Below are 27,753 nucleotides of genomic sequence, written 5' to 3'. Positions count from 1 at the left end.
GTGCAGACTTTGAGACTCAGAAATTCCCCCAGAAGCAGAGTTTCCATATTCAGACTGTGAAACAAGTTGTGTGTGTCGGCAGTGTGTAATGGAACCCCCCCCCCCCAAGGGACCACAATGGAAATAAGCCTCAGGGCTATGGTGCATAGTTGTATCATATTTTATAATGAAATGGGCAAATAAATCAATCAATCAATCAAAAGTTTTTCATGATTTGCTAAATTCTATGATGGCTGAGGAACTTTTTGCGGGGCTTTATGTCAACCAAACTGTAAGTGAGAAGACTTTATGAGACATGCAATAATAAGGTGAAAAATATTTGACTTTGTCGATTAAATAAAAACACGTCAATAAACTCTACATGTCTGGCTCTTGATGTGATTCTCATTTTCCAGTGTGGCCCTTAGTGAAGTTGAGTTCAACACCCCTGTTTTAAAACACCCAAAGATCATGTTTTTCCACCCTACTCAGCCGTTTCTCTTTCAAACCACTCGAGTATCTCATCTTTGTTCTCCCTGACCCACTGGATGTTGACTTGGGTTTTCTCGATGGCCTGGTCCACCTCGTTGGCAGCAGGACCCAGGGTATACTGGGTCTTAAAACGCTCCAGCTACACACACACACACACACACACACACACACACACACACACACACACACACACACACACACACACACACACACACACACACACACACACACACACACACACACACACACACACACACAGCTATGTTAGTTTTCTAAGCCAAGGAACCCTTTTCTGAGAAAGACCTATCACTGCTTATATTGTATGAAATCAAGTTGCATATCAAACTGGGCCTACAATAACGTTTGGGTGGCTTAAAGCGTACCATTTTATTGCATAGAACAATACAAAACTATTAAAATAATAATTGTTGGCCTGGTTTTATAAATCATGTTTTAATGTTGAACATCCAAGTGTCCTAAGGATTAGGTATCTGTGATGGCTACTTAGTGACTACCTATAGGCCAGTAAGCCTATCAGCAGTGGGCTTTTTGACAAATTTATATTTGCTAATAATATGTGATTCAGGTTGAGACATTTTCATTTTTGAAAAAAATTGTGTAGAATTGTGTGTGTGTGTGTGTGTGTGTGTGTGTGTGTGTGTGTGTGTGTGTGTGTGTGTGTGTGTGTGTGTGTGAGAAAAAAACTGCCAGCCTGACCTCGTAATTATGAGATGTTTTTTCTTATAATTACGAGATCTAGATCTCCACAAGATGGTACAAGATGCAAGAAGTCCTAATTATGAGATATGGTCTCCATTTTTTTCTCTCTCTGGTGAACGCAATGCATTTTGTACATTGCAGCAAAAATACACTGTAAAAAAAACAATGGTCAAAAACGGTAATATTCCTGCAGCTGGGGTGCAAAAAAATAATGGAAAATAACTTTCTTGTAAAAAAAAAAAAAGTACTTTTCTGTAGTTAAAAATACAGTTTGTAGCTTTATTTTGACATGAAATCTTGTTCTTTCCCGTTTTTTTTCTTTCGTTTAATGAAGGATATTTAGGGGGAGGTAAAACTAACACCCATATAACTCAACATGACAGAGACGCCTCTGATAAGATATCAGGGTGTATCTAGTTACTCAGTGGATATAATTATAATTACTGGTGGTGACTGGAAAGGGGAGTTTCCTGTTGAAGTCACTGCATGCAGGTATTATCATTTGGACATAATAAAACATCAATAAATTACCTCGTCCAGTTCAAACTGTGTCGAGAACCTGCTGGTCACAGCATTTATCAGCATGTCTCCATCCCTGGGAGCAGAGACACAAAGAATTACAAACAGTTTTTAAGTATAGTGCAATGCAGGTTATTGCCAAAAAACCTAGGAGGAGGAGGAGGAGGGTCTGGCTAGTCCACCCAGCATTCTGAGATGGTAGAAAAACTTTGAAGCAACACACATTCAAGTTGAGTTCTCTGTTTTCCTGTTTAACTTTTGGACCGATACCACTACCAGGAATTCAGTACCGGTACCTTTTTTTGGTAGCCTACTTTCTCTCTAGTAAAAATGTTATTTCAGTTGGAAAAATAAGTCCAAACCTATTTATCTTTTTAGGGAGGGAGATCAACTACAGTCCGTTACACCACTACTGTATATTTAACTTCACTAACGATTTATTGATCAGCATAAAAATGTGTTTAAAATAGAAAACATTAGACTTCATGAGGTTTTGTATTCATAACCAGAGGTGTATGGGCTGGGCCCGGTTTGACTTGTTGTTCTTAGTTAGCTATGCAACAGATGGAGCCACGGTGCTTCTGCAAAATAGCCTCGGGAAGGAACTTGTTTTGGTGGAACATGTGTACGTTCAAAAGTAGTCAAAGTCGTGCAACAGAAAACTCCAATTGGACAGATAGTCTAGCTAGCTGTCTGGATTTACCCCTGTGGAACCTCCCCTAAATGATTCATCGTCGATATAGACTACCAAGTCTCTAAAACAGTTTAAACAAAAACGTATAGCCTTCATGAAGACAAACTTTATTGTTGTATTAGACTGCATTAGTTTTAGCTAGGTGGACCTTATTAACAATAAATTAGAGCTTCAAAGATGAATCGATTGGTTGTCAACTATTAAATGAATTGCCAACTATTTTGATTATCCATTCATTGGTTTGAGTCATTTGTTATGAAAAAAGTAAAACTTCTCTGATTCCAGCTTCCTAAATGTGAATATTGTTCTAGTTTCTTCAATCCTCTGGGACAGTAAACTGAATATCTTTGAGTTGTGGACAAAACGAGACATTTGAGGACGTCATCTTGGGCTTTGGGGAACACTGATCCACATTTTTCACCATTTTCTGACATTTTATAGAGCAAATAACTAATCCATTAATGGAGAAAATGGTAATCGACAATGAAAATAATCAGTAGTTGCAGCCCTAGTATGAAAAGTATGATTAAAAGAGAATTTAGAATCCCTGCTGATTATTTGATTTAGATCAATCTCAGGTATCACTGTGTGCTCAGGAAATGAAACCCTGTCCGCTATGTACAGTATTTACACTTCCTGGTAACAGCACAAACATTGGAGACTTTATGAAGGCAAGCTAATGATAAGCACTGATTAAATAACAAGACCTTTGTACTTGATGACACCGTGCAAGATTTATATAAGCCACTGTTTATTGTAGTGTATTATTTTATGGCAGTGTGCGTTTATTCAAGTGACTGGACCACAGGCCACTAAGTTCAGTGTCAAGAGATCTCTGTAAACTAGGCCAGGCTGTCAGATCTCAGATCTGGGACAAGGCAGCGAGCAGAAGCATGTCCATGAACAACAACAGTGTGGTCTTTTTAAAAGGGCAGGTCATGCCCTCAGAGCAGGTCATGAGAGACCAGCTGTAGACCAAGAAACACATCAGTAAGCCGATACTGTGCTAGGGTTAGACTAGTCTCTCATTGCCAGACCTTCCTGCACAGTGCCACGGAGGATGGTCTGACTAGTCCACACAGCATTCCTGGATGGGAGAAAAACGTGCTCTTGGGCAGCGCTAAGCACCAGACGGAGGCATGGTGCCTCTGCAAAATAACCTCTGGAAGGAACTTGTTTTGGTGGAACATGTGCACGTAGGGAGGCGACCTTTGGAATTAAAATGGCTTTCGATTGTGGGATGAGAATTTTCCTTAAAAAAAAAAAAGGTAAATATGATTTAATTGTCGGTTCTGGCTCGTTTCACGAATCGACCGGAGTTTAGAATGGCAACCCAAAGAAAGCGGAAGTTGAGGGATTAGGAATTAGGGACATCTGGCAGAATTTCCAGCAGCACCGGAACTATCCCGTAAATAAAACGCTGTCGATATATAGACTACCCAGGACCCAGATGCAAAGTGGAGGAGTCTTGCATTGGCCTCTTGCAAAATTGACAATTGACAAACATCATATGTGTAATTCATGGCTCAATTGAAACGGGATCAAATCATTATTTGTCTCTCGCAGTTCACTACCGTACATATTCTTTCCAAAATGGAGTCCCATGTTGGTCCACTGAAAGGGGAGGGACTTTGCCTCTCTATATGAAAAATGTGTGTGACTTTTAGCTTGTTGGTGAGCTCTGTCCTCAAGTGACCAAAAGAAAAAGATTGATGGAGCTTTAAAATGGAGTACACCATAAAAAGAACTTTCTAGCTCAGAGTTCTCACGCTCTAACTGCTGTGTTAGGTCGGCTCCTCCACCCTGACAAGCCTATGTTCTGGGGTAAACCATGAATACTTGAAGACTAAATCTGTCGGAGTAAAAATGGCTACGTTTATATTTTGGCATCATGTCTTCCTTTTCAAGTCTATATTTGTAAAACCCAACTGCACAATCTTGAATACTTGTTCATGACTCAGAAATATAAACCAATTTAAGAAGCAGTAGACATAGTCCAAAAAGCAACCTACTGCTCACTGACGTAGTCCCAGTGTGCTCTGATAAAGTTCCAGGCCAGCGCATGCCCCGCCGGGTTCCAGGCTATGTCGGAAATAATGGAGCCGACATCCATCAGGCGTATCTTGTCAGGGTCCAAAGTGTACTCCAGGTATCTGTAAGATAAGGAAGGCACTGACTAGCTCTTCACTCAATAACAACTGCGTGTTTGGGATTCACCTTATCACAGGTGTGTCCATAATGAAAGAAGCTTCACCTGTTGAGCAGCCAGGTCTTCTTGGTGCAAGACAGAGCTACACGGAGCTGCTCTTTCTCGGAGGTGTCGCTGGAGCTCTGATACCTCTCCCAGGCAAAGTCCCACTCTTTCTTCCCGCCAGCAGCCACAGCTTGGCAGTAGATTACAGACCGCAGGTTGGGGTGGATGCTGAATTACACACACACAAACATACATGCACAGTTAGTTTCATCCAGACTCCCTCCCAATTCTGTATTTTGATAAAATGCCCGCTGACTGACTATTGTTCCCCGTGCCACCCCACTTAAAAACTCCTGGAATCGACCCTGTTGGGTAAGTGCAAATATTTTAACCAATAACTGTAAAAATAGTGGACGTAGCATCCATGACATCAGCCATGGGTTTGTGGACTGTCGTTTTAAAGCCTTGAGTTTGGTGATGCGGGCGTAAACCATGAAAAATTATGCTGATCTTTTTTGCAATTGGATGCAAGGGTGTACAGGTATACGCAGTATACCCACTAAGAAAGATCCAGGATTTCCATATACCCAGTTTAAAATGCCCAATGACACGTAACAACATACTTTCCATTATATTTTTGATATATTTTTAATTGTCATCTGTGTTTTTCTTCTTCACAAGCTAAATAAAGGGATTTCCACCGTAAATTGGTGCATAAAAGTGTATCCGAATATAGGAAATGAAGTCGTCGATGCTCAAAACTTGCCTGGGGTAGGACACCCAGACCCCCAACTATGATATGGCCCCCCCATCCCCCAAATGCAGATTCTGGCCAATATACAGAACTATATACCCACTACAACACATTAGACAAGACCACTGACTGGATGTGACTAGAGGCTGGAGCTGGGAAGGATGACGCGGCCAAGCCGGTGTTGTTCATGGTTGACCCTTGTGAAGCGAGTCATCCAGTACTGCCACCATTCGTCTGCATGTACGGCAGTACACAGAAAATCGTCAAACTTTCATTTAAGTTACCAGCTTACGCTAGCGGTAGCTAGCTAGCTTGGTTGGCAGACCGCTGAACAAGACGTATCAAAATGTCAAGCAAAATGTTCAAGTTAACTTTGACAAAGTGAAAACACAATGGTGAAGACCAAAACAGGGGCAACACCCAAAAAGAAGTTCAGGTCCGTTTTAATGTAAACAGTGTTAGCATGGCTAGCATTGCTAAGCCTCTGTCCTGATTGACAGGTCCTAAAGCATCCCCTGCTTTATCGTCTATTTTAAAATAAATGGGACCAACATCTACAAAATAAACATCATGCTGTATTGAACTAGCGATTGAGACCATAAACTCGGGAAAATGTTAAAGCAAGTGAGAAGTAGAGTCATTTTCTCATATAATAGACTTCTTTGTGGGGCCAGTGGAGTCGCCCCCTGCTGGAAATGAGATAGAATGCAGGTTTAAGTCACTTCAGCATTGGCTTCACTTTGCAGGCCCGAGATACTTTGTTCATTATTTTTTTACAGTCTATGGAATAAACACACTTCCATGCATGTAATTACATGTATGTGATGAGCAGTTTACACATCTAATGAAGAGTCAATGCCTCTACTTTAAAGTTGCACCCGGATCCCAAAAGGCTAGAAAGTTAGGTGTAGAGGTACTGGAGTTTTGTTTTGGCAAATACTTTCTCAATAAGTAGCAATATTAATCATGTTCTCCATGATCGCCCCAATTTGTGATTTAGGATTAGAGTGCATGTTAGCATAAACATCCTGCCAAGTGCAGCTTTAAAGATTCATTCATTCATTCATTCATTCAACCTATAATCAAACTCGAGAGCTCTCTGAGGGGCGGCCCTCATTCACAATGACATTGAGTAAAAGTAAAGACAACAGCAAACTAATAAATAAAATGTGATGAATAAATTAGGATAATACAGATACAAAAGAAAGATAAGATGAGAACCACAATGCAGAGTGGTAACAACAGCCACCAACCAATAACACAAAAAGTGATTAAATGACACTTACCTTCACCAAATCATTGCTGGAGAGTAAAGTGACAGAATATAATAAAAACTTTTACAGTGAGAAAATTTTTTCCCCCTTAAACATAGAGTCATGCAAGATTAGGATAATTTCAGAAGGTATGAAGTAGAAAGGTGATGCAATTAAAAATACTTATTCAGTAGTGTCCGTACGGGTTAGTGTTGTTGCTGTTCATCCACTCGGCAAACATCTTTGTAGCCATCTCTAAGCATTCTGGGAGTTCATTGGAACATGCCACCTCTACGGCGAGGATCTGGCTGTGCCTTGGAAGGAAGCACAATTTAATTTACTGTATATACATACACATAGTATTATATATTATTACAAGTGTACAGACATTGAACAGGGTTTCTGCAGGTTTCAAAAAGTCAAATTTAAGACTTTTAAAGACATTTTTAAGACCTTTATGAATTACATTTTAAGACCTATTTCATGACATTAAAGTACAACGAAATGCAGAGTCACAAAAGTATGTGTAAAGTAAATAAAATTATTTAAATTGAATAAAAGTGACACAGAGTAATAATGATATGTACATACAGTATACAGCGAATTATATTGGGACTATTGAAAGAACGAACTACACCACGGAATAAAAAAAACATTTCATTGAGCATTAGAGGTAGCATTACATGGACGAAGGAAAATTTAAAACCTGTTTAAAATTATTGAAGACCTAGAGCATAGAGAATACTTGAGCATATTTAAAAAATGTTAAGACCCCGCAGAAACTCTGTTAAATATCATGTGTTTCGAAGAACACAGAGATTGAAAAGCTTTGAAGAAGAACTTGAGTTGAGATTATTTCTCCAACCTTAAAGAGGCTGTAAAAAAAAAAAACGTGGGCTGTGCTTGCCTCCACACAGCTCTCACAGACCGTTACCCAATACCTGAAATACCTACGTTTTTTCACGGCCACATGCACGCACGGCCAAACCGGCCATCAAAACAAACAGAGAAGCTCAGATTGCAACACACAGAGGAAGCAATTTCTTTATATAAAGTGTATATTCTTTGCAAATTCTGCACTCAACCCATTCAGCCTATTTTTTCTTATGCAACAGTTATTTTTTCTGTATGTATTGTTTATTTCATATTAATGTTTAATATGTTTGTTAATGTATGAATCATTCACCATTGCAAACCACATAAGTGTACTTATTGGTGTTTCTGATTCTGATTCTGAGTGTGACTTCATTCTCTGCTCTGGACACCGTCACTCCACTATATCTTTACATAACAAATATTTGTTTGTTGCTACATTAATGCTCTGAATGTCAATCACAGCCCCTTTAAGAATGAAATATAGCATCATTTAGGGAGACGCAATCATGAATTGCTTAATGAATTTGGTTACACTTTACTTGAAGGTATCTACATAAGAGTGACATGACACTGTCATGAACGTGTCATAAACATTATAAACAAGTCATAAACGTTTATGACATAACGCTTCTGTCATTAAGTGTCATTCAGTTTTTGTCATGACAAGTTATGGTTATGGTTACAGTTAGTGTTCATGTGTCATGACTGTGTTATGACACTCTTATGTAGATACCTTCAAGTAAAGTGTTACCATGAATTCTTTAGTTTTTTGCTATATGGGGCCATAAGTGGAAGAAATATTAGTAGTAGTGGAGAAGAAGTATAAAGTTACATAAAATAGAAATGCTTAAGTAAAGCACAAGTAACTGAATATTGTAATTAAGTACAGTACTTGAGTAATAGTACTGCGTGGGGGCAGCTTAACACAGCACTGATAACATTTTAGCAACCAGTTGTCTATTTACACTTCGGGAAGTCCCGGAGCAACATTCACATTCATTTGCAGTCATGTTTGTGTCCAGCTGATAAATGTAAGTCCAACATAACTGATGATGTATATAAACTCACACACCTGTTCTGCATTGGCACTCTTAGACTCGACTGTGAATTTATAGAACTGTAAAATGCAAACGTGGAAATCTGTTGAATGATTAACTGAGGGTAGAAAAACTGGTCTTTCCTTACTGTGAGGCGTGATCCTTTGGGATTGTTGAATTGTCTGTGTAATTCCTGAGAGAGTTGTACAGGCCCTTAATCTGTTCACGGAAGTACGCCTACAGGAAGAGACAGCTTTACATCAGAATTACGGGAACACACGCAGCAATATAACATTTTTACTGCACATCTGCTTATTGTTCTGATAAGAGACATGAACACCCACAGGGAAGCACATTTAGTCTGTTAAATCTAGCTTCTCCATCCAATACTGCTCAATTCAGTTAGTGATGTAAAAAAAAAAAGCAAGATTCATTTTGAATTAAAAAGTTAAAAAAAAGGATGTTTTAATGACACATGCCTGCATGGGTCCATACACCTCGGAGCGATCGAACATGAGGACAAAGTACTCAAGGTTTTTGACTGTTAATTGCCAGGGAAGGAAGTCCAGCTCTTGGCGAAGGAATCGTGTTGAATTCAGAGCCAGGGTCACTTCGACAAGTTTAGCCCTGGAGAAAACAGAGATTAGATGTGGTCAAATCAGGGAGGCAAATAAGCCCCCAGCATGACCTAAATTTATGTCATGTTTTAAACATTCTGGTGTCATTACAACACACTTCACCTACAGAAAAAAAATATTCGTAGCAGTTTGGATGAAACTGAATCCAAGTCATTACCTTGCCATGAAAAATGCATTATCAATAAGCTGCCCTCTGTTCATCGGTGGGAAGCGCTAAAAAACAAGAGCAAAATGAGGGACAGGTGACATTTTATTTTTTCAAAGATACCAAATATAAAGACATCTACAACTGTACTTAGTCAGTCTACTAACAGCAAAATCAACATGAGAGCAAGAAATGAAGACTTGGAGTTCCATAGGGAAAATGCAAAATAAGGCTTTGAACAAAAAGAAAAGAATCTGTTGATTATTACATTGAAGTTTTTGTTTTGTATAAGATAGATAATAACCCATCAATTTAAATTATGAATATATTATATTATTATAATAAAGTGTCTTTATTGTCCCTTCCCTTCTCTTGCAGCCAGAAAGGTATGAGTACCTTAACATTTCTTTGAATTTAAGTTATGTCCCTGTATTAGCACTTTCTACGAGGTCTGTCTGAAGCTGCCATATAATCCAATGGTCAAATGGCTTTTTAGTTGTGCTAAACACAATTGTTCAAGGGATGGCAATGACTGTCAGTCAGTTCCAGACGATTTTTAATGGCTTGCCATGAAATTTTGTCGACATTCATGTTCTCCAGAAGATGACTTATAGCGACTGTATTGACTTTCCATCTAGAAGCACCAGCGAGTCAAAGTTTCCACTTCCACATCCAGTGAAATAGCTCAAATCTAATGACTTGTTTCGGCTTAAACTACTGGAGGGTCTTTCTGTGAAATTTGGTACAGACATTCATGTACCCTATAGGATGAATTGTAATATGTCTGATACCATAAAAACTCACAAATGGCATAACATACTGCAGAATTCCACAGAATATTTCACATATTTTAAAGAAATGAAATACATAATATTAAATGCAGAATGTTAACTCCAGGCCTCCCAAACAGTGCGCTAACTTCCACAGTTTTTCATTCTGGATACCAGCTGAAAACTGTAAGAAAATCTCCAGATTCCATTTAGGTCTGATAATGACCTTTGACTTGCTGGTTGATGGAAAGTCAGGGGATCTACAAAGTCAGGAGAATGTATCCTCTGGGAACCATTGCCTGTATGAAATATCACAGCAACAGGCAAGACATCTCAGTCTGGACCAAAGTGGTGGACCGACCAGTTCAACGACATTATTATCCCTGGACATATTCATATTTATATATCATATTTTCATATTTTCAACTGATGTTAATGACGTGGTTAATACAAGTACCAAATTCAGTACACCCATTGTGGAAAATGTGTCTTTGACAGAACATAGCACTTTTAATCAAGTAAAAAAAAAATAGAGGTTCACATTTTGGATTCAATATAATCCCGCAAGAATTAATTGACAAACAGGGAAGTGTGGTAACATCAAACAATTTTCTATCTGTCAGTCCAAATTTAGGATTAATGAGCCAAGATTTCATTTAATTTGCCAATCTCTAAGAACGCCACGGCTAAGCCTTAAGGGGAAACCTGTAACCAGCTTATAAAATGTAATTTCTTATTCAGTCAAATCAACAATATCTAGATGGAGGTTATTTCTGCTCAGTTCTGTGATTTGGTAAGTCATTATTTGGCCCAGTGCTCACATGCGGGTCTATCTCCAGCTGATTCAGGAGGCGGTCCCAGTTCTCTGGGTTGTAATTAACTCTGTAGTATCCAGTACAGTTGATGTTTGCCAGGATCCATTCCCCATTCTTGGACTGGAATTCGTCTTTCTTCTCTGTTCAAAAGGCAAATATCATTAATATTCAATGGCACAATATGAATACAAATGAAAAACTAGTATGGAGAAAAGGTAATCTTGTATATATGGTCATCTGTTCTCTGATCTGTATCATACATTTGCTGTAGAGTCAGATCAGTATCATAACAAATGGATGCACACAGAAGGATTCACAAATGTATTTCAGGATTTATATATAAATGACTCGCTACACAAAAATATTTTTTATTGCACACAAAAATATTTATCATTTCATTATCAATTCTGGGGCCTCTTTTAACATTTACATGCTTCCACTTTACCAGATTAATGAAAATAACACAATAAGATACCATAATTATGCAAACGACACAAATATTTACATAACCATATCACCAGGGGACTGTGTTCCAATCCAAACAAAGTGCATTGAGCAAATCAAAGTTTGGATTTGCCAGAGCTTGTGCTCTGACTTTCTGAAAAAACCGAAAGAGTTGTTTTTGGAGCAAAAGTGGAACAATTAAAAGCCAGAGTTAGCTAAATGGACTCAGAAATCATGACCCCCTAATGTACTTCCATACAGACATACAGTACATACATATATACTGTACATACATACATACATAAATACATAGTATATATGATTGCTATGATATAAAATAACTCCCTGTTTAAGCGAAATCAAAGCAGTCTAAAAAAATCCACACACAAATGCAGTGAAGTTTACGCATGACAAGCAGTTTTGTAAATGCATGTTCATGAAAATTGCAAATACATTGAAATACATACTTTATATTTGTGGATTTTTTATTAGATCCATGTAAAACAAAACATATTTTTGTGTGCATCAGAAATTTATGAATCCTTCTGTGTGCATTTATTCATTATGATACTAATCTGACCCCATCATTTTGAACTGACTTGTACGCTACCCAATCAAAGACCATCACATAGCTGCCTTAAGATGTTTATATTTAGCCCTCAGTGAGCCTGATGAAACAGATAAGATCTAAATTGATGGCTCTTTGACCAATATGAAAACCTAGCTGTTAAAATATGTGAGTTTTAGGAGAAACAAGGTGTTTATTCCAAAGCTCTATGTTGTACATTCTGTTACCTGGGGCGCTGGATTCCAACCAGACAAGAGAAGGTTTAGTCGTATTTGACATGACTTTGATCGGAACGTACCACCAAAGACTAAACAGACAGAAAAAAAGACAAAAAAACTATAATAAGTAGTAGTTATGATAGGGCTAGAATGTTCATGATCCAAGAAATGATTATTCAGATTGAATGAAGAGTCTAAATAACAATCTAAAAATCTGTATCTGTAAATTAACCACTAAATCTAATCTCCTGTAGTAATACAACAGTCTGCTCCGAAATAACAGTGCAAACTACTCGAAGCATTACAAGGGGGGAGTGTAGCATCCCACAATGTAAAGCCCAATTTGGGAGTTCCTCCTTCTCATATGTTGCCATGAGGCCCTTCCCACGGAACATATTTTATGTACAAATTCTCACACTTTCTAACAAAGAGTTGGTTGTTGAGTAAACAAGTTTGCTCACATCTATAAGATACTGTATTTATGTGAGTATGAGTGTGTGTGTGTGTGTGTCTGTGTGTGTGTATCCTTGTATGAATGAGTGTCTAGAGTTGCATGTACTCTAATGTGCCTAAACTGCTGCTGAACTGTTTGAGTGTGTGTGCTGGGAGGGGGGAGAGAGTGAGTGAGTGGGCTGATGGCGCCCCTGTTTTTACTAAACTGATTGTTTTTAATTTTTAATTACTATGGACATCATGTCATTTATAGTCCTGTGAAATTTCTATTTAAAATTGTTTTTTTTTAATTTGTCATACCTGCCCAGGGACTACAGGTGGAAATTAGCAATTGTTGCTATAACCTGGCCCAAGACATATTCTCTTGTTTAACAAGTTTAATGTTTATTTGTGCACTGTCCCTGTTTCAAATAAATCAATTTCCATTTCCATTCCATTCGATTTCCATTCCATAATAATAACAATATGCAATACCATCATGCCACGAGTACAGAGCTGTTATGGTCTGGGTATGGCCAAAACAACCTAAAACTGTCAGGTTACTGTAAATGATTGTGCAACTCACAACAGCAGTGTTATGGAGCACATAGTTACAACACATTGTTTCAAAACACTCCACATGGCCCAAAGTATAATCTACTGTAATCAGTTGCAGTGATTTCGTGCAGGCCTGGCAGGGAAATACTCGCTTAATAAGGGGACACTGATGCAACAACTTATTGAATTTTGCCAACTAAAACATACCCATGAACCTGTCTTTAATAATTTGGTAACAACTATTTTCAGAGGGAGTTGGACATTGTGGTGTGATGAAGTCACTGGCCACAGATTTATGATCCAACTTTGGACTTTGGAAAGATAGTGAAGGTAAAGGATCTTCCCTAATCCTAGACTGAATGGGTGGCACTCACACAAACTCAAGATGTAAAATGCCAATAAATACTGAAGGAGGGAGTCATTTTGAAAGCAGTTTTGGACCACAGGTTTCCTCCCATTTGCTCACATTTTCCACCTAGGGTTTGCATTGGTCAACAATGTAAGTATACTGTACATGCCAATGAGTGACAACACCATTTTAACTGTCTGCAAATGGAAGGTGAACTTTGACAGTATTCTTATCACTGGTGTTAACCACAAACTAGTGTTGATCTGTGATCAGTAATGGGAAATATTACATTACATTAGTGCAGTATTGTTAAACCTGCATTAATTGATTTTTTTGCTACAAATAAATAACTGAAAGACACTAAAAAGCTCTGTAGAGTTGAGGGAAACTGCACCCTCAGATGCGTGATAATTCACTGTGGGTTCATGAGTGACACCTTTGACATCAAACAGCCATTATTCTTTAAAAGGGCCCATATTGTAAAAAGTTACCATGTCATTTAATCAAAAATGACATGTTAACTTTAAAGCAGGTCGAGATGCTATATAAATACTGTGAAAGTATTATAAACGCTCAATCCACAGAGAAATGCACACAGCCCGTATTCATTAACTGTGCCTTTAAATGAGCTGTCAGGACTTCTGTACGGTCACAACTATACTATATATATGTAGAAAGTGCCGCTACGGTGCCGTTACAGTCATTCCCCAGCTGCAATGACAGTGCACAGACTCTGAGAGCGTAGCTACAGAAGAGTTGGAAACACTGGCCAAACAGAGCAGACTGGGCTTTTTCAGGAGGGGGGGGGCTTAAAGAGACAGGCGCTAAAACGGAGCGTTTCAGACAGAGGGTGCATGCAGGTGTATTCAGACAGACAGGATGAGAAAAATAATGTTTTTTTGAACATTAAAGCATTTAAACCTGTTCTAGTAGAAACCCAAACTACAAGTATGAACCTGAAAAATGCAGTGTCGGGTCAGTACTTACCCTCGCAAGACTCCACATGTGGCCTTCCTACGTTCAGATGTTCTACAAGCAAACTCTACATAACTTTGTCTGTTTTCCGGAGAAAAACATCTAATGACTACAATAATATAGTATTAGAGAGATAGTATTTAAAGGGTAACTTCCGTTTTTTTCAACCTGGACCCTATTTTTATTTTTATAAGTCAAAAAACTTTTAAGTCAATAAATGCACCAACCATGATAGGCCATAATCAAACAGAATGCATTTTAGCAGCCTGGGGCGCCATTTTGTTTTTGTTTTCAATGAAAGAGTGTTTTGTCCGTTTCAGCCTCAAGTTTCCACCTTGCGTTTTTGCAGAGGTGCCCTGAATGCCTGGAGTTGAAAAAACATCAACTCAGAGCGCAAAAAGCACCCAACACAAGTAACTACACAGCAAAATAATGGTTGGCTGAGGATGGGTGATTGTAAGTGGTTGCCAAGCAAGAATAACAAAAAAGACCAACTGCAAAAAAATCTGTCTGATCGGGGCGTCTTTAACAAAAAAAGGCAGTGTGGTGCGCCAGGTGTTTTATAACCTGAAAACGCTGTCTGTCTGGTTGGCTGTTGTGACTTCTTCCATTGCGTCCATGATAAAGATGTACTGTGCGATCTATTTGTTATAAACACGCACTGATTCTTACTCAAAAATTTACATTTTATAACACATTTTAAGATAAAGTAAAGACACTGGTCATCTATATGTTAGGTGGAAAATAAATGTAAATGAGACACTTTCAGTAACATGTTAACTGGATTGGTATGATCCTGATCATTACTGTGCTGAGCTGTAACCTAATTGGTACACTGAGGCAACGTCCATTTAGCACATACCTAGATTCGGCAGAGTCATTGAACAGGAAGTGCTTCTGGTAGACTTCTCCATTGGTAGTGTTGATGGTGATGACAGGATAGCCAATTTGCTTGGTCCAAGGGTCCATAAACCGTTTAACATTAGTGTGACCACCATTCTTATCCTCGGCCTGCAAACATGGTACAATTACAGTATTAAAAACAAGACATGATTACAGTCAGCAACACACATTTGGATTTAAAAAAAAAACCTGTCTAAGATTTTACCTTTTGTATAGATCTCCAAAGGTCATTCTGGTCCGTGTTTTTATAGCTAAAGTCGGAGAGGTATGTCTAAAACACAAATACAAAGAGATCCAGAGAGAGCTTTTAGTTAACAGTTCATCATGCTAAAATATAATTATTTTCAGGAGGCAATTGTGCATTTTGAATTCATGTTGAGAGCTGGATAAATATATCCAAACACAGCTGCTATCAGCAGATCCCAGTTTTACAATGATGTCCCAAATGTTTGACTGAAAAAAATGGTTTCTGTCAGGTTTTGGCCATATGCACTTGAAAAGCAATGATGGACCAGTAGATGTTGTAGGTCTGAAGGGGGGCGTTTCTCAATCCTGCAAACGCCTGCTCCCTTTTGGTTGGAGCAGTAGAAACTACAGGTGGACTAAATTGTGGATTGTGAACCTGTTTACATTGCTACGTTTTGGTTTAAAAATGAATATCTTCTGCTACGTTTCCCCCTCTCATTTCCCCTGCTGTGATATTTCCTCCTCTCATTCCTATCTCATTCCCTCTGCTCTGATGTTTCCTCCTCTCATTCCTATCTCATTCCCCCTGTTGTGATGTTTCCTCCTCTCATTCCCCCTGCTCTGGCATTTCCCCCTCTCATTCCCCCTGCTCTGGCGTTGTTGATGAAATATGAGATTTGGGCGTGTTAGTTTAAATGGAGATTAGTTCTTCTACTGGAGATAAAAACACTTGGTGCACGTTCACTTTTGGCAAAAAAAAAACTCAGCTTAAAAACCAAAACGTAGCAAATGCTGTATGTTATAACCACGGGAGGTGTGCAATACTTTATGTGCAATTTATTGTTGTGACTGCTACAGTGACTGGTACAGTTGGTGCTCTATTGTTTGTTCATAACTGTCAAGCCATTGACATATGTGCAGCTGTAAATGTAGCCTCTGTCTTCTCACATTGCAACAACAACAAATACCAGATGTTAGACTGTTAGACCACAGAGCAACAAAGATGGTGTTAGTGTCAACAGAACAGATTTGGATCTATGATGAGAGATTTTGTTTTGCTTATGTAACTGACTACATGAGCACTCCAAATTGAGAGAGCATGTGTTGGATAACCAGCTGGATAGGATGCATCTTTGGAAAGATGCTTGTGGAATAATAAGAAACAAATTCTGTCCAGTCCAGTGGGGGTTCTGTCTGAACACTCCTTAAAGGCGCCGTCACCATACACATCCAAATCCATCCGCTTGTCTCTGACGTCAGCTTGTTAAATGTGAATATTTTCTAGTTTCTTCTCTCCTCTGGGACTCTCTACCATCACCAATGTGTAGCACCAACCTGGTGATGCACGGCAGCCTTACGACGTCAGACGCTAACCACACATCAGCTCGGTAGAGAGGGAGGGGAACGTGTTTTTTTTAGTGGTGGGGGAATCCGGAGCACCCGGAGAAAACCCACGAAGGGAACCGGGTTCAAACCTGGTACCTTCTTGCTGTGAGGCCAGTGCTGACCAGTGGGCCACCGTGCTGCTATAAGGATGACAGCCCTATTTCAGCCCGACTAAGTGAGGTTTAAAGTAGTTGCTTACTTTGACTCCTTCGATGAAAACCCTTTCACCCACGACGTCTGCCAGCATTCTCAGCACAGCTGCCCCCTACAGAGGGAACACCAGATCCATGTCTATGTCAATATTCATAGTACACGCATACACACACACACACACACACACACACAAACAAACACACACACACCAACACAAAACTTTGTTCAAATGCTTTAAGCAATTATTTGATAAATCAGAAACTTCCATCCATTTAATCCCCAGTAACAGAGATTTAGATAGTGGTGTGTGTGCGTGTGTGTGTGTGTGTGTGTGTGTGTGTGTGTGTGTGTGTGTGTGTGTGTGTGTGTGGGTGGGTGGGTGGGTGGGGCATTAAGTCCGACTCAGTGGTGAGTGAAACTGAAGCAGAGGGACACACACAGAGCTGTAGAGGAGCCAAAGTAAAACACTTTTTAATTCATTAACTTTATCGTTATCAGGCAAATAAAACGCCAGATACAGATAATCTGCAAACTGCCCTACCTTACAGTAGGTTATAGAATTAAACATCTGGATGATACTAGAAGTCTTCTGGACTTCTTCCTGCGGAGGACTGAGAGGATGGGATGAGGCCAGAGCGTCCATCTGAAACGCTGTATGGAGGTTGGCCAATATATTCAGTTCTTTCTGAAGAAAAACAAACAGAGACAAGACCACGTGTTGCCTTTTCACATCAATCTTTCTTTTCACATCAATCTTTCTTTTCACGTGTTTCAATGACCATGGTTAAAAAGCTTTGCTACAGAAAAAAAATAACTTCTACCAAACAGTCTAAAAGATTTGATCCCATCAGTGAAAGTGAATTAACCCTTGTGTTGTTTTCCCGTCTACCATGAACTTGTTGTCCATCCAGGTCAAAATTGAAAATGAATGAACTTTTTTTTTTTTACCCTTTGCTCCTAACGTTTTTGCCACTTTTTCCATTCTTTTTTAAATGTTTTGTCACTTTTTCAATGCTTGTTTTTATTCACGTTGAATAAACCTAATTTATATGACATTATAGTTATTTTTCGAGTTAAAAAAAGCAGAAATTATGATACTTCTTTTTACTAGATCACATGATGTTGAGTGTATGACAGACTAGTATGTCAACATTTAGTCAGGATACTCTTTTGAATACATTTAAACGTTTTTTTTTGGGCAATATGGTTGAAAGAAACCTGTATTTCTGATATATATATATATATATATATATATATATATATATATATATCAAAGTTGACCCGAAGACAACACAAGGGTTAAATGACAGAAATGAAAATAGTGTGTGTGAGTCTTCAAAGCATGATCGTCTTTAGAAAGATATTTGGACTGAACTTACTAATTGAAATGTAGGCTCAACATGGTCCACTGCAAAGAAGGACATGTAGGTGGCAAAGCCCTCATTCAGCCAAACATCGTTCCACCATTTCATTGTCACCAGATTTCCAAACCACTGTCAACAGAAAGGGCAGATGTGGACAGTTGAGGTAACAGTGTCATGTAACACTCAATAAACACTCCTTCAATAAAATGTTGAAGGACAGGACTATTGTTAATGTCAATAAGTTGGTGCTCTTTTCCAAAATTACTTTACGGTGAGAGCAGTTGATCCATTAGTCAAAATTATCTCATAGTCTGTTGTATTTATGAGGGGTAATCCTAGACTGTAAAAAAAGATGGACGACGTGTCTTCCCTTCCTCCCATTGTATGAAGGTGACGCCAAAATCTGCCGGATATGGGCACCGAGCTCTTGTAGTTTTGGATCCAGAGTCTGCGCAGTAGTGAAGTCCCGCCCATACACCCACTTGACCAATCGCGAGTAGGGTTGGGTACCGAAACGCGGTGCCAGACGTTAACGGTAGTAACAAGACCGAATGAAAACGCTGAACAATGCACCTTGTTTGATAACCTATGTGACGCAAGGCCAAGCACTTCAACAGCAGCAGCCAGTGTCGGCCTCGCCGGACAAATTGAAGAGCCCTGCCAGTGTGGTGGTGGACATCACAGATGATGATGATGATGATGATGATGATGATGACAGCAGCCGTTCCTCTTTGGGTAAGTCTTGTAATTTAATGCCAACCGCAAATCTTGCATTTTAAGTAGGCTAGCAAACACTGTTGCCATTCAACAGCGTGTGACAACGTGTTCTATGTCCTATACTTCCACTCAGTGTCTGCTGACTTTCTGCTTAAGTCGTGTATGTATGCAAAATGGTTTAACAAAATTTCAACACTAGATTTAGAATAGTGTGTTCAATTTGGCCCTGGAAATAAAAGGGTATTGTTTTTTGACAAAGTGTGTGCGGTTTCGTTTTTTTAAGTACTGGTTCCAGAACCGTTTAAGCACCAGAACCGTTTAAAAAATACAGAGTAGGCACCGGTAGTGGATAAAACCCAACCGGTACCCAACCCTAATCGCGAGTCAATCGCAGTTATCAATCATAGCGTTTAACCCCGTTTTTATAGCATCAAATGTGTTCATCAGTATGATCAGAACTACCTAAAATGACAGAAACCAAATTTGGGGGGGACACGCAAAAAAACGTGTGGGCCTGCGGCAAAAATTTGAGACCAACTAAACTTTTGGAGAAACACAACCTCACGTCACGCTGCTGTGGCCAATCATGTAACCTGAGATCAGACTTGACAATGTGTTTTGAGGCGGTGGGAGAATCCCGTACAGGAAACAGGAAACATCGCTGCCTCTATCTCTGCCACAAGGAAGTTTTAAAACACTACGAGGATAAAAAACTAAACACAAGCACTGAACTGCCCGGGAGTGTAATAGCTGAATGTTTCCTGCAACAACAAGGCTGGTCTCTTTTCTTTTTCTCTCTCCTTTGAAATGAAGCTGCCTTCAAGTGCGGTCGGAAACATTGAAATCTATAAACAATCTGACGAAAAACAGTAATTGTGAAATATAAAGTCTACTTGAGCATTGTTGGGGGGTTTAAGAACACAACAGGACGTCACACAGATGGATCGTTTCATTGACACTCCCCCCCGACGCACCACCCTGCGACAAATTGCCGGATCGCTTTTTTTGGTGTGAATTCCCTGTAACACACAGTTTTTTTCCCTCTCACCTGGTGTGCCAGTTCATGTGCTATGGTAGTAGCGATCTGTTCCTTGTTTAATATTGATGACACTCCTTCCTCATAGAGCAGGGCTCCCTCATGGTATGTGACCAGTCCCCAGTTTTCCATCGCTGTAGCTGCCAAGTCTGGCAGTGCAATTTGATCTGATAAAAAAATTATCAAATGATAAACATACATTTGCTTAGCCAGTTTGTTACACTATCTAAGAGTATCCAGTAGGTTTTCCTCAGAAAAGCAGAGCTGCTGTGGAGGTACTTTACTGGCAAAAGCTGATAGCTACTGATAGCTACCAACTGGAATAATAGTGTTAGTTCATGTGTTACTGAACCAGAGCATTTCACCTGAGTGCCAGTTGAAGCAGTATTTTTGAGTGTTGTTAGTATGTTATGGGTCCCATGTTGTTAAAAGTGAGGTTTCCATTATAAAGCAGGTTGAGGTGCTACATAAATACTGTAAAAGTATCAAAACGCTCAATCCACAGAGAAATGCACACAGTCTGTGTTCAAAAACTGTGCCTTAAAAACAAGCCGTGAGGACTTCCGTACGGTTGTGATGTCACAACTATACTATATCTACTGTATATAGGTAGAAAGTGCCACTACTGTGCCGTTACAGTCATTGGCCGGCAATGGCGGTGCAGACAATCAAAGAGAGCGCAGATACTGAAGACCCGGAAATGCTGTCCAATAAGAGCAGACAGGGCTTTTTTGGAAGGGGGGGCTTAAAGAAACAGGCGCTAAAATGGAGCGTTTCAGACAGAGGCTGAATAAAGGTATATTCAGATAGACAGTATGAGAAAAAAAAAATGTTCTAGTAGAAATCCAAAATACAAGTATGAACCTGAAAACGAGCATGATATGGGACCTTTAAAATGAAAAACTAAAGTACCTAAAGTGTCAACTTGCACATTAAACATTAAAATCATTAGATGTTGTTACTGTGGGCTCACCAGACCCTATCCTACAATGGGGTAATATTTGTTGTTGTTGATTTTTGAATAGCAAGTAGAGGTTACAGCTAAAAGGTTGGAAAGATGAATTGAGTGTGGATGGATATCATGGATAAGGAAAAAAACAATAGTCATTATAATGTATGATATATACTGTATACTCCTGTCTTGGTAAAACTTCATGGGAATTGTAGTTTTTGGATTCCTAAATGTTCAAACTTTGTCTCAAACTTTGTTTAAATCACAAGGACTTCAAATTCTAATAGGAAAAGCACTGTAGTAGTTACTGATTGATCAGAGAATACATATGGTCAGGGAACTCATGTTGGTGCAAAATGTTACAACACATTTAGGTCACATTTGGGTACACTGTCAAACTAAGAAGCATACTGCATTGACTACTACTATCAAATTATATAAAAATGGGACGCAGTATACTTTTCATCCATCAAAACACAATCAAATTATATCTAAAGTCTTACCAAGCTTCTTCTGGTCGTAATTAATTTCAAAATAGCTCTCGTAGAACGAGAGAATTTTTCCGGTGATGGTGGCTGCATACTGAGCGTGTCCGGCTGCAATGGCTTCAGGACGAGCATATGTCTGGATGGGTAAAACACAGAGGCAAGAAAAAGCATAGAAGATATCCTCCCACATATTTCTGTTTTGTTCTTGTACATTTTCTTAATTTCAGCTTAATAAAAAGAAAACAGTGAGTGTGACATGTCAAGTTTAAGGTAAAGGTTAAATACCATAACAAAAGGACCAGGTCATTAAACATGGATATGATTTAATTAAGTAAAGTTTTGGTTCATACCAAAAACACTGACATAATATTCATCTTGAATCTACAGTGCACATACGTTAATTTCCACACGCTCATGTTCGGAGCGGGTTGCTGTGAACTCGGACACCGTGAAGGCAAACAAGTACGTTGACATCTTGGGCGTTGAATGGAAACTTGTGAATTTCCATTCATCATCTAGAATACTGGACCCTTAGAGAGGGGAAACAAAGCAGACCAGTATAAGGAAAGATATCTATAATTCTGTTATTGCTGTTATAATGCCTGAGGGTACAGCTTTAAGAGATATGAGCTACAGTATATTGTTGGTATTTGGCATTGTCACAGGAGCTTCTTCACCTGATTTTTCCGCATTCCCTAGAGCTGTTGTATCTCTCCTGTGGATGATGGTCACATGAAACTCTGCCTTCATGTCTGGCTCATCGAAACAAGGAAACACTTTCCTGGCATCAGCTGGTTCCAGCTGGGTGGCAACAAGGAATCTACGAATACAGATAAAGACAGTCAGCCTTATCCTATCAGGTAAATACTGCAGGAACACTAGATAAAAATAATGAGGAAACTATTTAGATATCATAAAGAACCCATTATAAATTACTTTGAATTGATACATTTAAAAGCATTGACTTCACTGAATAACCAATGTGCCATTGTGTCTTTTACAAACTGGCGGAAACAGCGTCCATTTTGTGTCCACAAAGTCCGTAACACACACAGGAAGCCAGATGGTAGCGTGCCATTTGTTCCATTTGTACTCAGAAGTCAGATTTTCCGAGGTCAAAATCGGAAACACGCCCCCTGACCTCGGAATTCCGAACTCGGACAGTCTCACAGTACCCCGAGCTAAAAATCCAACGTGGATGCCACGTACATCAACAGTAGTGAAAGCTGTAGTAACATACAGTTATTAGCACTTCTGTCTTATTTGTGTCTCGCCAAATCAGTCATACACACAGTACTGCAACTGCTATTTCATGTTGTTACGCTGTTTGTATGCACAAAAAATTCAGCGTAATGCATTGTTATCAAATGGCTAACCTGGCTAGAGCTAACCCCACATTAAAAAATCCCACTTGTAAAAATTGCTTTTTTATTCAGACATACGGACTCCAATCCAGATGTATTTGATTAGTGTTGGTGTCTTAGTTCATTTTCTGTTTTAGCATCTCAAAAATCAAACGTATGAGTTAGCCAAGTTTGTTTTCTCAAAAGACAAAAATGTCGCAGTGGGGCAAAGTAGACAGTACACAGAAAGTAATGTCATCTCTAGTGTCACTTCTAGGGTAATGATTAGACTGATTTTATATTGAGCACAGTGGTTCGTTTTGGTTTTATGTTTTATTGTATTATAAGTATCATGGCAAAGGTTATGGTCTGAGTTTAGGTTTCGTTTCTATTTGACACATTGCTTCAAAACTGCAGCCAACAACTTCATGCAATGGTTTCCCTTTGAGTTTGAAAAAAAAAAATCTTTTCTTATCGCTTGTTCCTTGACTGAACAGGAGTTAGATGTTCACATCAGTTTGGTCTCTCCACATTTAGTGAAGAACGTGTTAGCTTAGCTTGGAGGTATGAGGAGATTTTTTTTTTTTTTTTTACTTACTTAAATGAATAGAATTGAATTTATGATTATTCCAGTGAGATTTTGCAGAAACGGACATATTTCTGATTATTTCTTTGATACGGGTGTGACAATAGATTACAGAAGAGACAGGCTGTGGACTGTCAACAAAGTTAGTTTGATAACTAACAAAAGGGTCTGAAGACCAAAACAATTACAATTGAACAGAAATAGTCTGAGAAACTATTAAATTAAGAATAAAATAAATAGTCTACGAAACTAGCACGTTTCTGTGCTATTAGAGACGGTCTGAAGACCGTTCCGGGTTTGCAAAGTTTGCCGAAGAAAAGAACTAAGCCTTGTGGTGACGACTGCATTGGAAAAGAAAAAGAGTATACTAAAGCTTCTGTAACTACGGGGAATGAAACCTCCATGTGAAGCATCTGGACCCATTGTTGATGAGATGAACCAGAGATATGGACCGAACTGCTTGAGATGTCTGACATATTGGTCCTTTCTTTAATTAACCTATTTAATCTGTTTTTATATGTTTAACTGTTTTAACTGCTCTTTATTCGCGTATTTATCTCTCAGTTCTTTAAATTCTTATACTGCACTGTAAAATGTATTCTTGTCTTTTAAATTGTTTTTAATTGTTTTCTAACTGCTCTTTCATGTTTTATGTAAAGTACTTTGAATTGCCCTGTTGCTGAAATGTGCTATATAAATAAAGCTGCCTTGCCTTGCCTTACTGATGTAAAAATACCTACCTCCAAAACTTAAGCTGACTGCTTGTTTAACCTTAATGTTTCGGATTCTTCATGTGTTAAATAACAGAATATGTGGCTTGCTTTGGAGTGGTTTAAAGCTTTAGAGCCCTATCTTCCACCTGGCGCAGCGCAAAGCCCGACGCAAGTGTCTTTTGAGACCGACGCAGTTGTTAATTTCCCGTCCAGCGCCCGCGTCGTTTAAATAGCTAATGCACCCGCGCCCATCTGTGCGCCCATGGGCGTGCTGGTCTTACAGGGAGATGTGTTCAGGAGCATTCTGGGAGTATTGCTGTCTTGAAGCAGCGGGAAGTGATCGCGCCATTGACCAACAAAAAGTCAATAATGCAGCATTTCATTGTTATCTTAACAGCAAATTAGTAAAATGCTCCTAGGCTCGTGCACAACGCGCGCACACTATGCTTGTTACACACACAGGGACGCTCAGAAGCACAGACACATGCAGAAGATTACAAATAAAAATATTACAGTGCAAGTCCGCCATCATAATAGCAATGCGCCAAGGTCCAAACGCGCCTGGCTTTTAAAGGGAATGGGAGATGATCTCTGATTGGTTTATTACATGTTACTCCCAAAACACACCTCTGATTAATGAAGACACTAAGTACAACCCTTACAAACCAGGCGCCTGGCACACAGACCCTTTTTTCCGCCGTCAAACTAGCAAACGTGGATTTGGACACGCCCAAAACACACCTGCGCCATGCGCTTCACGCCGTGCGCTTGGATCGTTAAAATTGGGCCCTAGTGCGTAACTTTTTGATATTAATGAACATCTGTTACATTCAAGCCATTGTCAAATGAGTTGATACAAAGCTAATTAAGACTATCAGCTCCACACAACTCTCTCTGGATTTCTCAGTATGGCTATGTTCAGAAGATATGGTACATTCAAGACATCCTTTATCATGTGGTATATATCATGTAGCAAGTATCTTGAGTCAATTTTGAGGATTTTTTCGAGAAAACAATGGGTTTTCTTAACAGTAGCTTCCAAAAGCCACAAGCAATCAAATATTGATAATGTGGAAGTCACTGCCTTTTGCTTTGGCGTGACTTCTCACTTTTTGCAGACAATACAAAGGCAGAGTACAGTAACTTCAAAATAGATCAATTTCATTACTAAAACATCTAATTGCCAGATCTCCAGTGTCCTACCTATAATTCATTTGGCTAGACAACAAAAAAAGTAATTTTTCTCAGTTCCACACTCTAACGAGTTAAGGTCTTTTGCCTTTGTAGGGCAGTAACTGGTGAATGTCATCTTATTTCACTGCACATTTTTTTCATCAACAGACTCTACTCAAGGCATCATGGGATACATTACACCCTCCATGGGCTTCAGCTACCAGCTAACGACATCAACAACTCTTTTCACAATGTATAAATGTATTAATAACCACAGAGGACATTCATCGTTTTATTTTCTTAATTTAAAAAGTCTCTGGTTCTCACAGGGATACAATCGCAGTGAAAGCTCACATTGATGAAGTGGAGGCAATTGAAAGCAAATCTCTAGATGGGATATTCCAAAAATAGTGGGCACTTTGATGTCATCTAGGTCCATTATTTAACTTTTGGTTTTCTTTTGCTTTTTGATTTAGACAACAAAAACGTGAAAACAGCTTGGTTGGTTTTGATATAACGGTTTCTGTGAAACCGTTATAACTTAGACACTGGCGTAATGCTGGCGTTGCTAGAGAGCACAACAAGTGGATTCATTCATAGAATAGCTTCCAATGTTGTGTGTCTTAAAGTCACCAACTTTCATGCCGAATGGTTTCCTGGAGGTAACCCTGGCAGTATTGTTTGATTTTTCTATCAACAAAAGATGTAATTGTTTTTTACTTACCTTTCCGTATTTGTATCGCCTTCATACTCTGGCACACCTTCCACATATTTGCTTACATACATTCCATCAAGATTTTCTGAGATTTCTCCCTTGAAAGACAGAGACAAACTGTAGTTCCCTCCTGCCTCCAATGCCTCCTTCAACTGGATCTCGAGGAAGTTAGTGTCGTCTCTGTGGGTTTTCATCGCAGAAACTTCGATCATCTCATTTGTGTTGTCGTTCTTCACCTTTCCATTAGTAACTGCCAGCTTCATGCTTTTGAGGTAGATGGTGCTAGTCCTCTCGACACACTGAAAGCTAACGGTAGAGTTTCCAACGAAGTCCATTGTCTGGTTGGGACTGGTGACGTTTACTTCCTCGATAATTCTGGTGTAGAGGTGAGGCATGAGGAAGACCTTGTAGCTGAGCGGTATGAGATTCTTCGGCAGCCGCATGACGGGCGGTAGTGCTGTGGTGGCGATCGGGCGCGTCGGACGCGGCGTCGGGTTCATTGTCGAGATCTCAGTTTTGTACAAAATGATCATGGTGATAATGCCGCCGATGACAGACACGGTCAGGACGACAAAGGCGGCGGCGATAGCCTTGGATAGTATGGAGGTTTTGGGCATGGTGGCAGCTTCCTATGGTCAGCCCTGGAGCTCCTGTTGCTTGACTGGTAGAGATGAGTCTGACAAGTCCTTAAGCTGGTCTGCAATGACTGATCTGTGCACGTCCAAATAACCTCCCTCCCATAAACAGGGCTTGGCTTTAGCAATTAAGGGTCCGTACTTAGATTAAGCATTAACTCGGGCATTGCCCAAGGAGCAAAGAGTAAGCGTTATAGTGTGAAGAGGGCGATGTTCATTGGCTTCGTTGTAAATAATCAGATTGTGCTCTCAAACATCTGGAGGTGGTTACTGTGGTCTTGCCACTAATGCAGGGGTTAGGTAAACCTCAAGGAACACTTTATACTCACACAGCACACTTCAACCCATCACACACACACACACACACACACACACACACACACACACACACACACACACACACACACACACACACACACACACACACACACACACACACACACACACACACACACACACTCCCCCTCACATTCCCCTTTCTATGAACATAGCACACACTGCCCGGACCGTCATAACCCCACGCCTCAATGGAAACATGAGCTGCTGGGGAAGAAGAAAATCCTTCAGAAGAAGATCATCAGCGTCATAACTTTGTATTGTGAGTGAAGGTGTCCAGAGTTCCACGTTGCGGTGACGTTGACCTCCAACGACTGCCCTCCAAGGCCAGGTAAAACCTCAATGCAGGGGTGCCGGATGGCAGCTTTTTTTAAAGATACATGTCAACACAGATCCCGTGCGATTGACAAACTCCCAACAGACGAGAAGCATATGACGGGAAGAGTGCTGAGTGGGCTGGGTAAGAGAGGAGAAAAAGGAGGAGGAAAGTAGAGAGCCCCAACCTCGGGGAATCCCGACCACCATGACCAACACATGAGCGCGCACACACACACACACACACACACACACACACACACACACACACACACACACACACACACACACACACACACACACACACACACACACACACACA

At 39.6% G+C, this 27,753-nt stretch overlaps 1 protein-coding gene across 1 annotated transcript; it reads right to left on the bottom strand.

The window, feature by feature from the left end:
- Nucleotides 1-309: 309 nt before the first annotated feature.
- Nucleotides 310-27,167, bottom strand: anpepa (alanyl (membrane) aminopeptidase a). The gene is made up of 20 exons (XM_039808792.1): nucleotides 26,155-27,167; nucleotides 22,293-22,435; nucleotides 22,012-22,145; nucleotides 21,631-21,751; nucleotides 20,188-20,342; nucleotides 18,438-18,551; nucleotides 17,600-17,743; nucleotides 17,105-17,170; nucleotides 15,539-15,604; nucleotides 15,293-15,441; nucleotides 12,126-12,205; nucleotides 10,893-11,026; nucleotides 9,314-9,369; nucleotides 8,998-9,145; nucleotides 8,667-8,755; nucleotides 6,809-6,919; nucleotides 4,659-4,826; nucleotides 4,417-4,557; nucleotides 1,723-1,786; nucleotides 310-610 (listed from the first exon to the last, which is right to left on the bottom strand). The coding sequence occupies exons 1-20, from the start codon at nucleotides 26,760-26,762 to the stop codon at nucleotides 464-466; spliced, it is 2,838 nt and encodes a 945-aa protein (XP_039664726.1). The 5' UTR covers nucleotides 26,763-27,167; the 3' UTR covers nucleotides 310-463.
- Between the last annotated feature and the right edge of the window lie 586 nt (nucleotides 27,168-27,753).

Source organism: Perca fluviatilis, chromosome 8 (genome assembly GCF_010015445.1).
Source record: "Perca fluviatilis chromosome 8, GENO_Pfluv_1.0, whole genome shotgun sequence".
NCBI lineage: Eukaryota > Metazoa > Chordata > Actinopteri > Perciformes > Percidae > Perca > Perca fluviatilis.
This window is presented reverse-complemented; position numbering and strand designations above follow the sequence as displayed.

What these genes read in the sequence shown, in the direction of transcription:
- anpepa (XM_039808792.1), bottom strand. Translation starts at nt 26,762, where the DNA reads ATGCCCAAAACCTCCATACTATCCAAGGCTATCGCCGCCGCCTTTGTC. An exon ending in TTACGACCAGAAGAAGCTTG is followed by an intron (nt 20,343 to 21,630) that starts GTAAGACTTTAG and finishes TTTTTTTATCAG; the next exon opens with ATCAAATTGCACTGCCAGAC. An exon ending in ATTCTATAACCTACTGTAAG is followed by an intron (nt 17,171 to 17,599) that starts GTAGGGCAGTTT and finishes TTCCCTCTGTAG; the next exon opens with GGGGCAGCTGTGCTGAGAAT.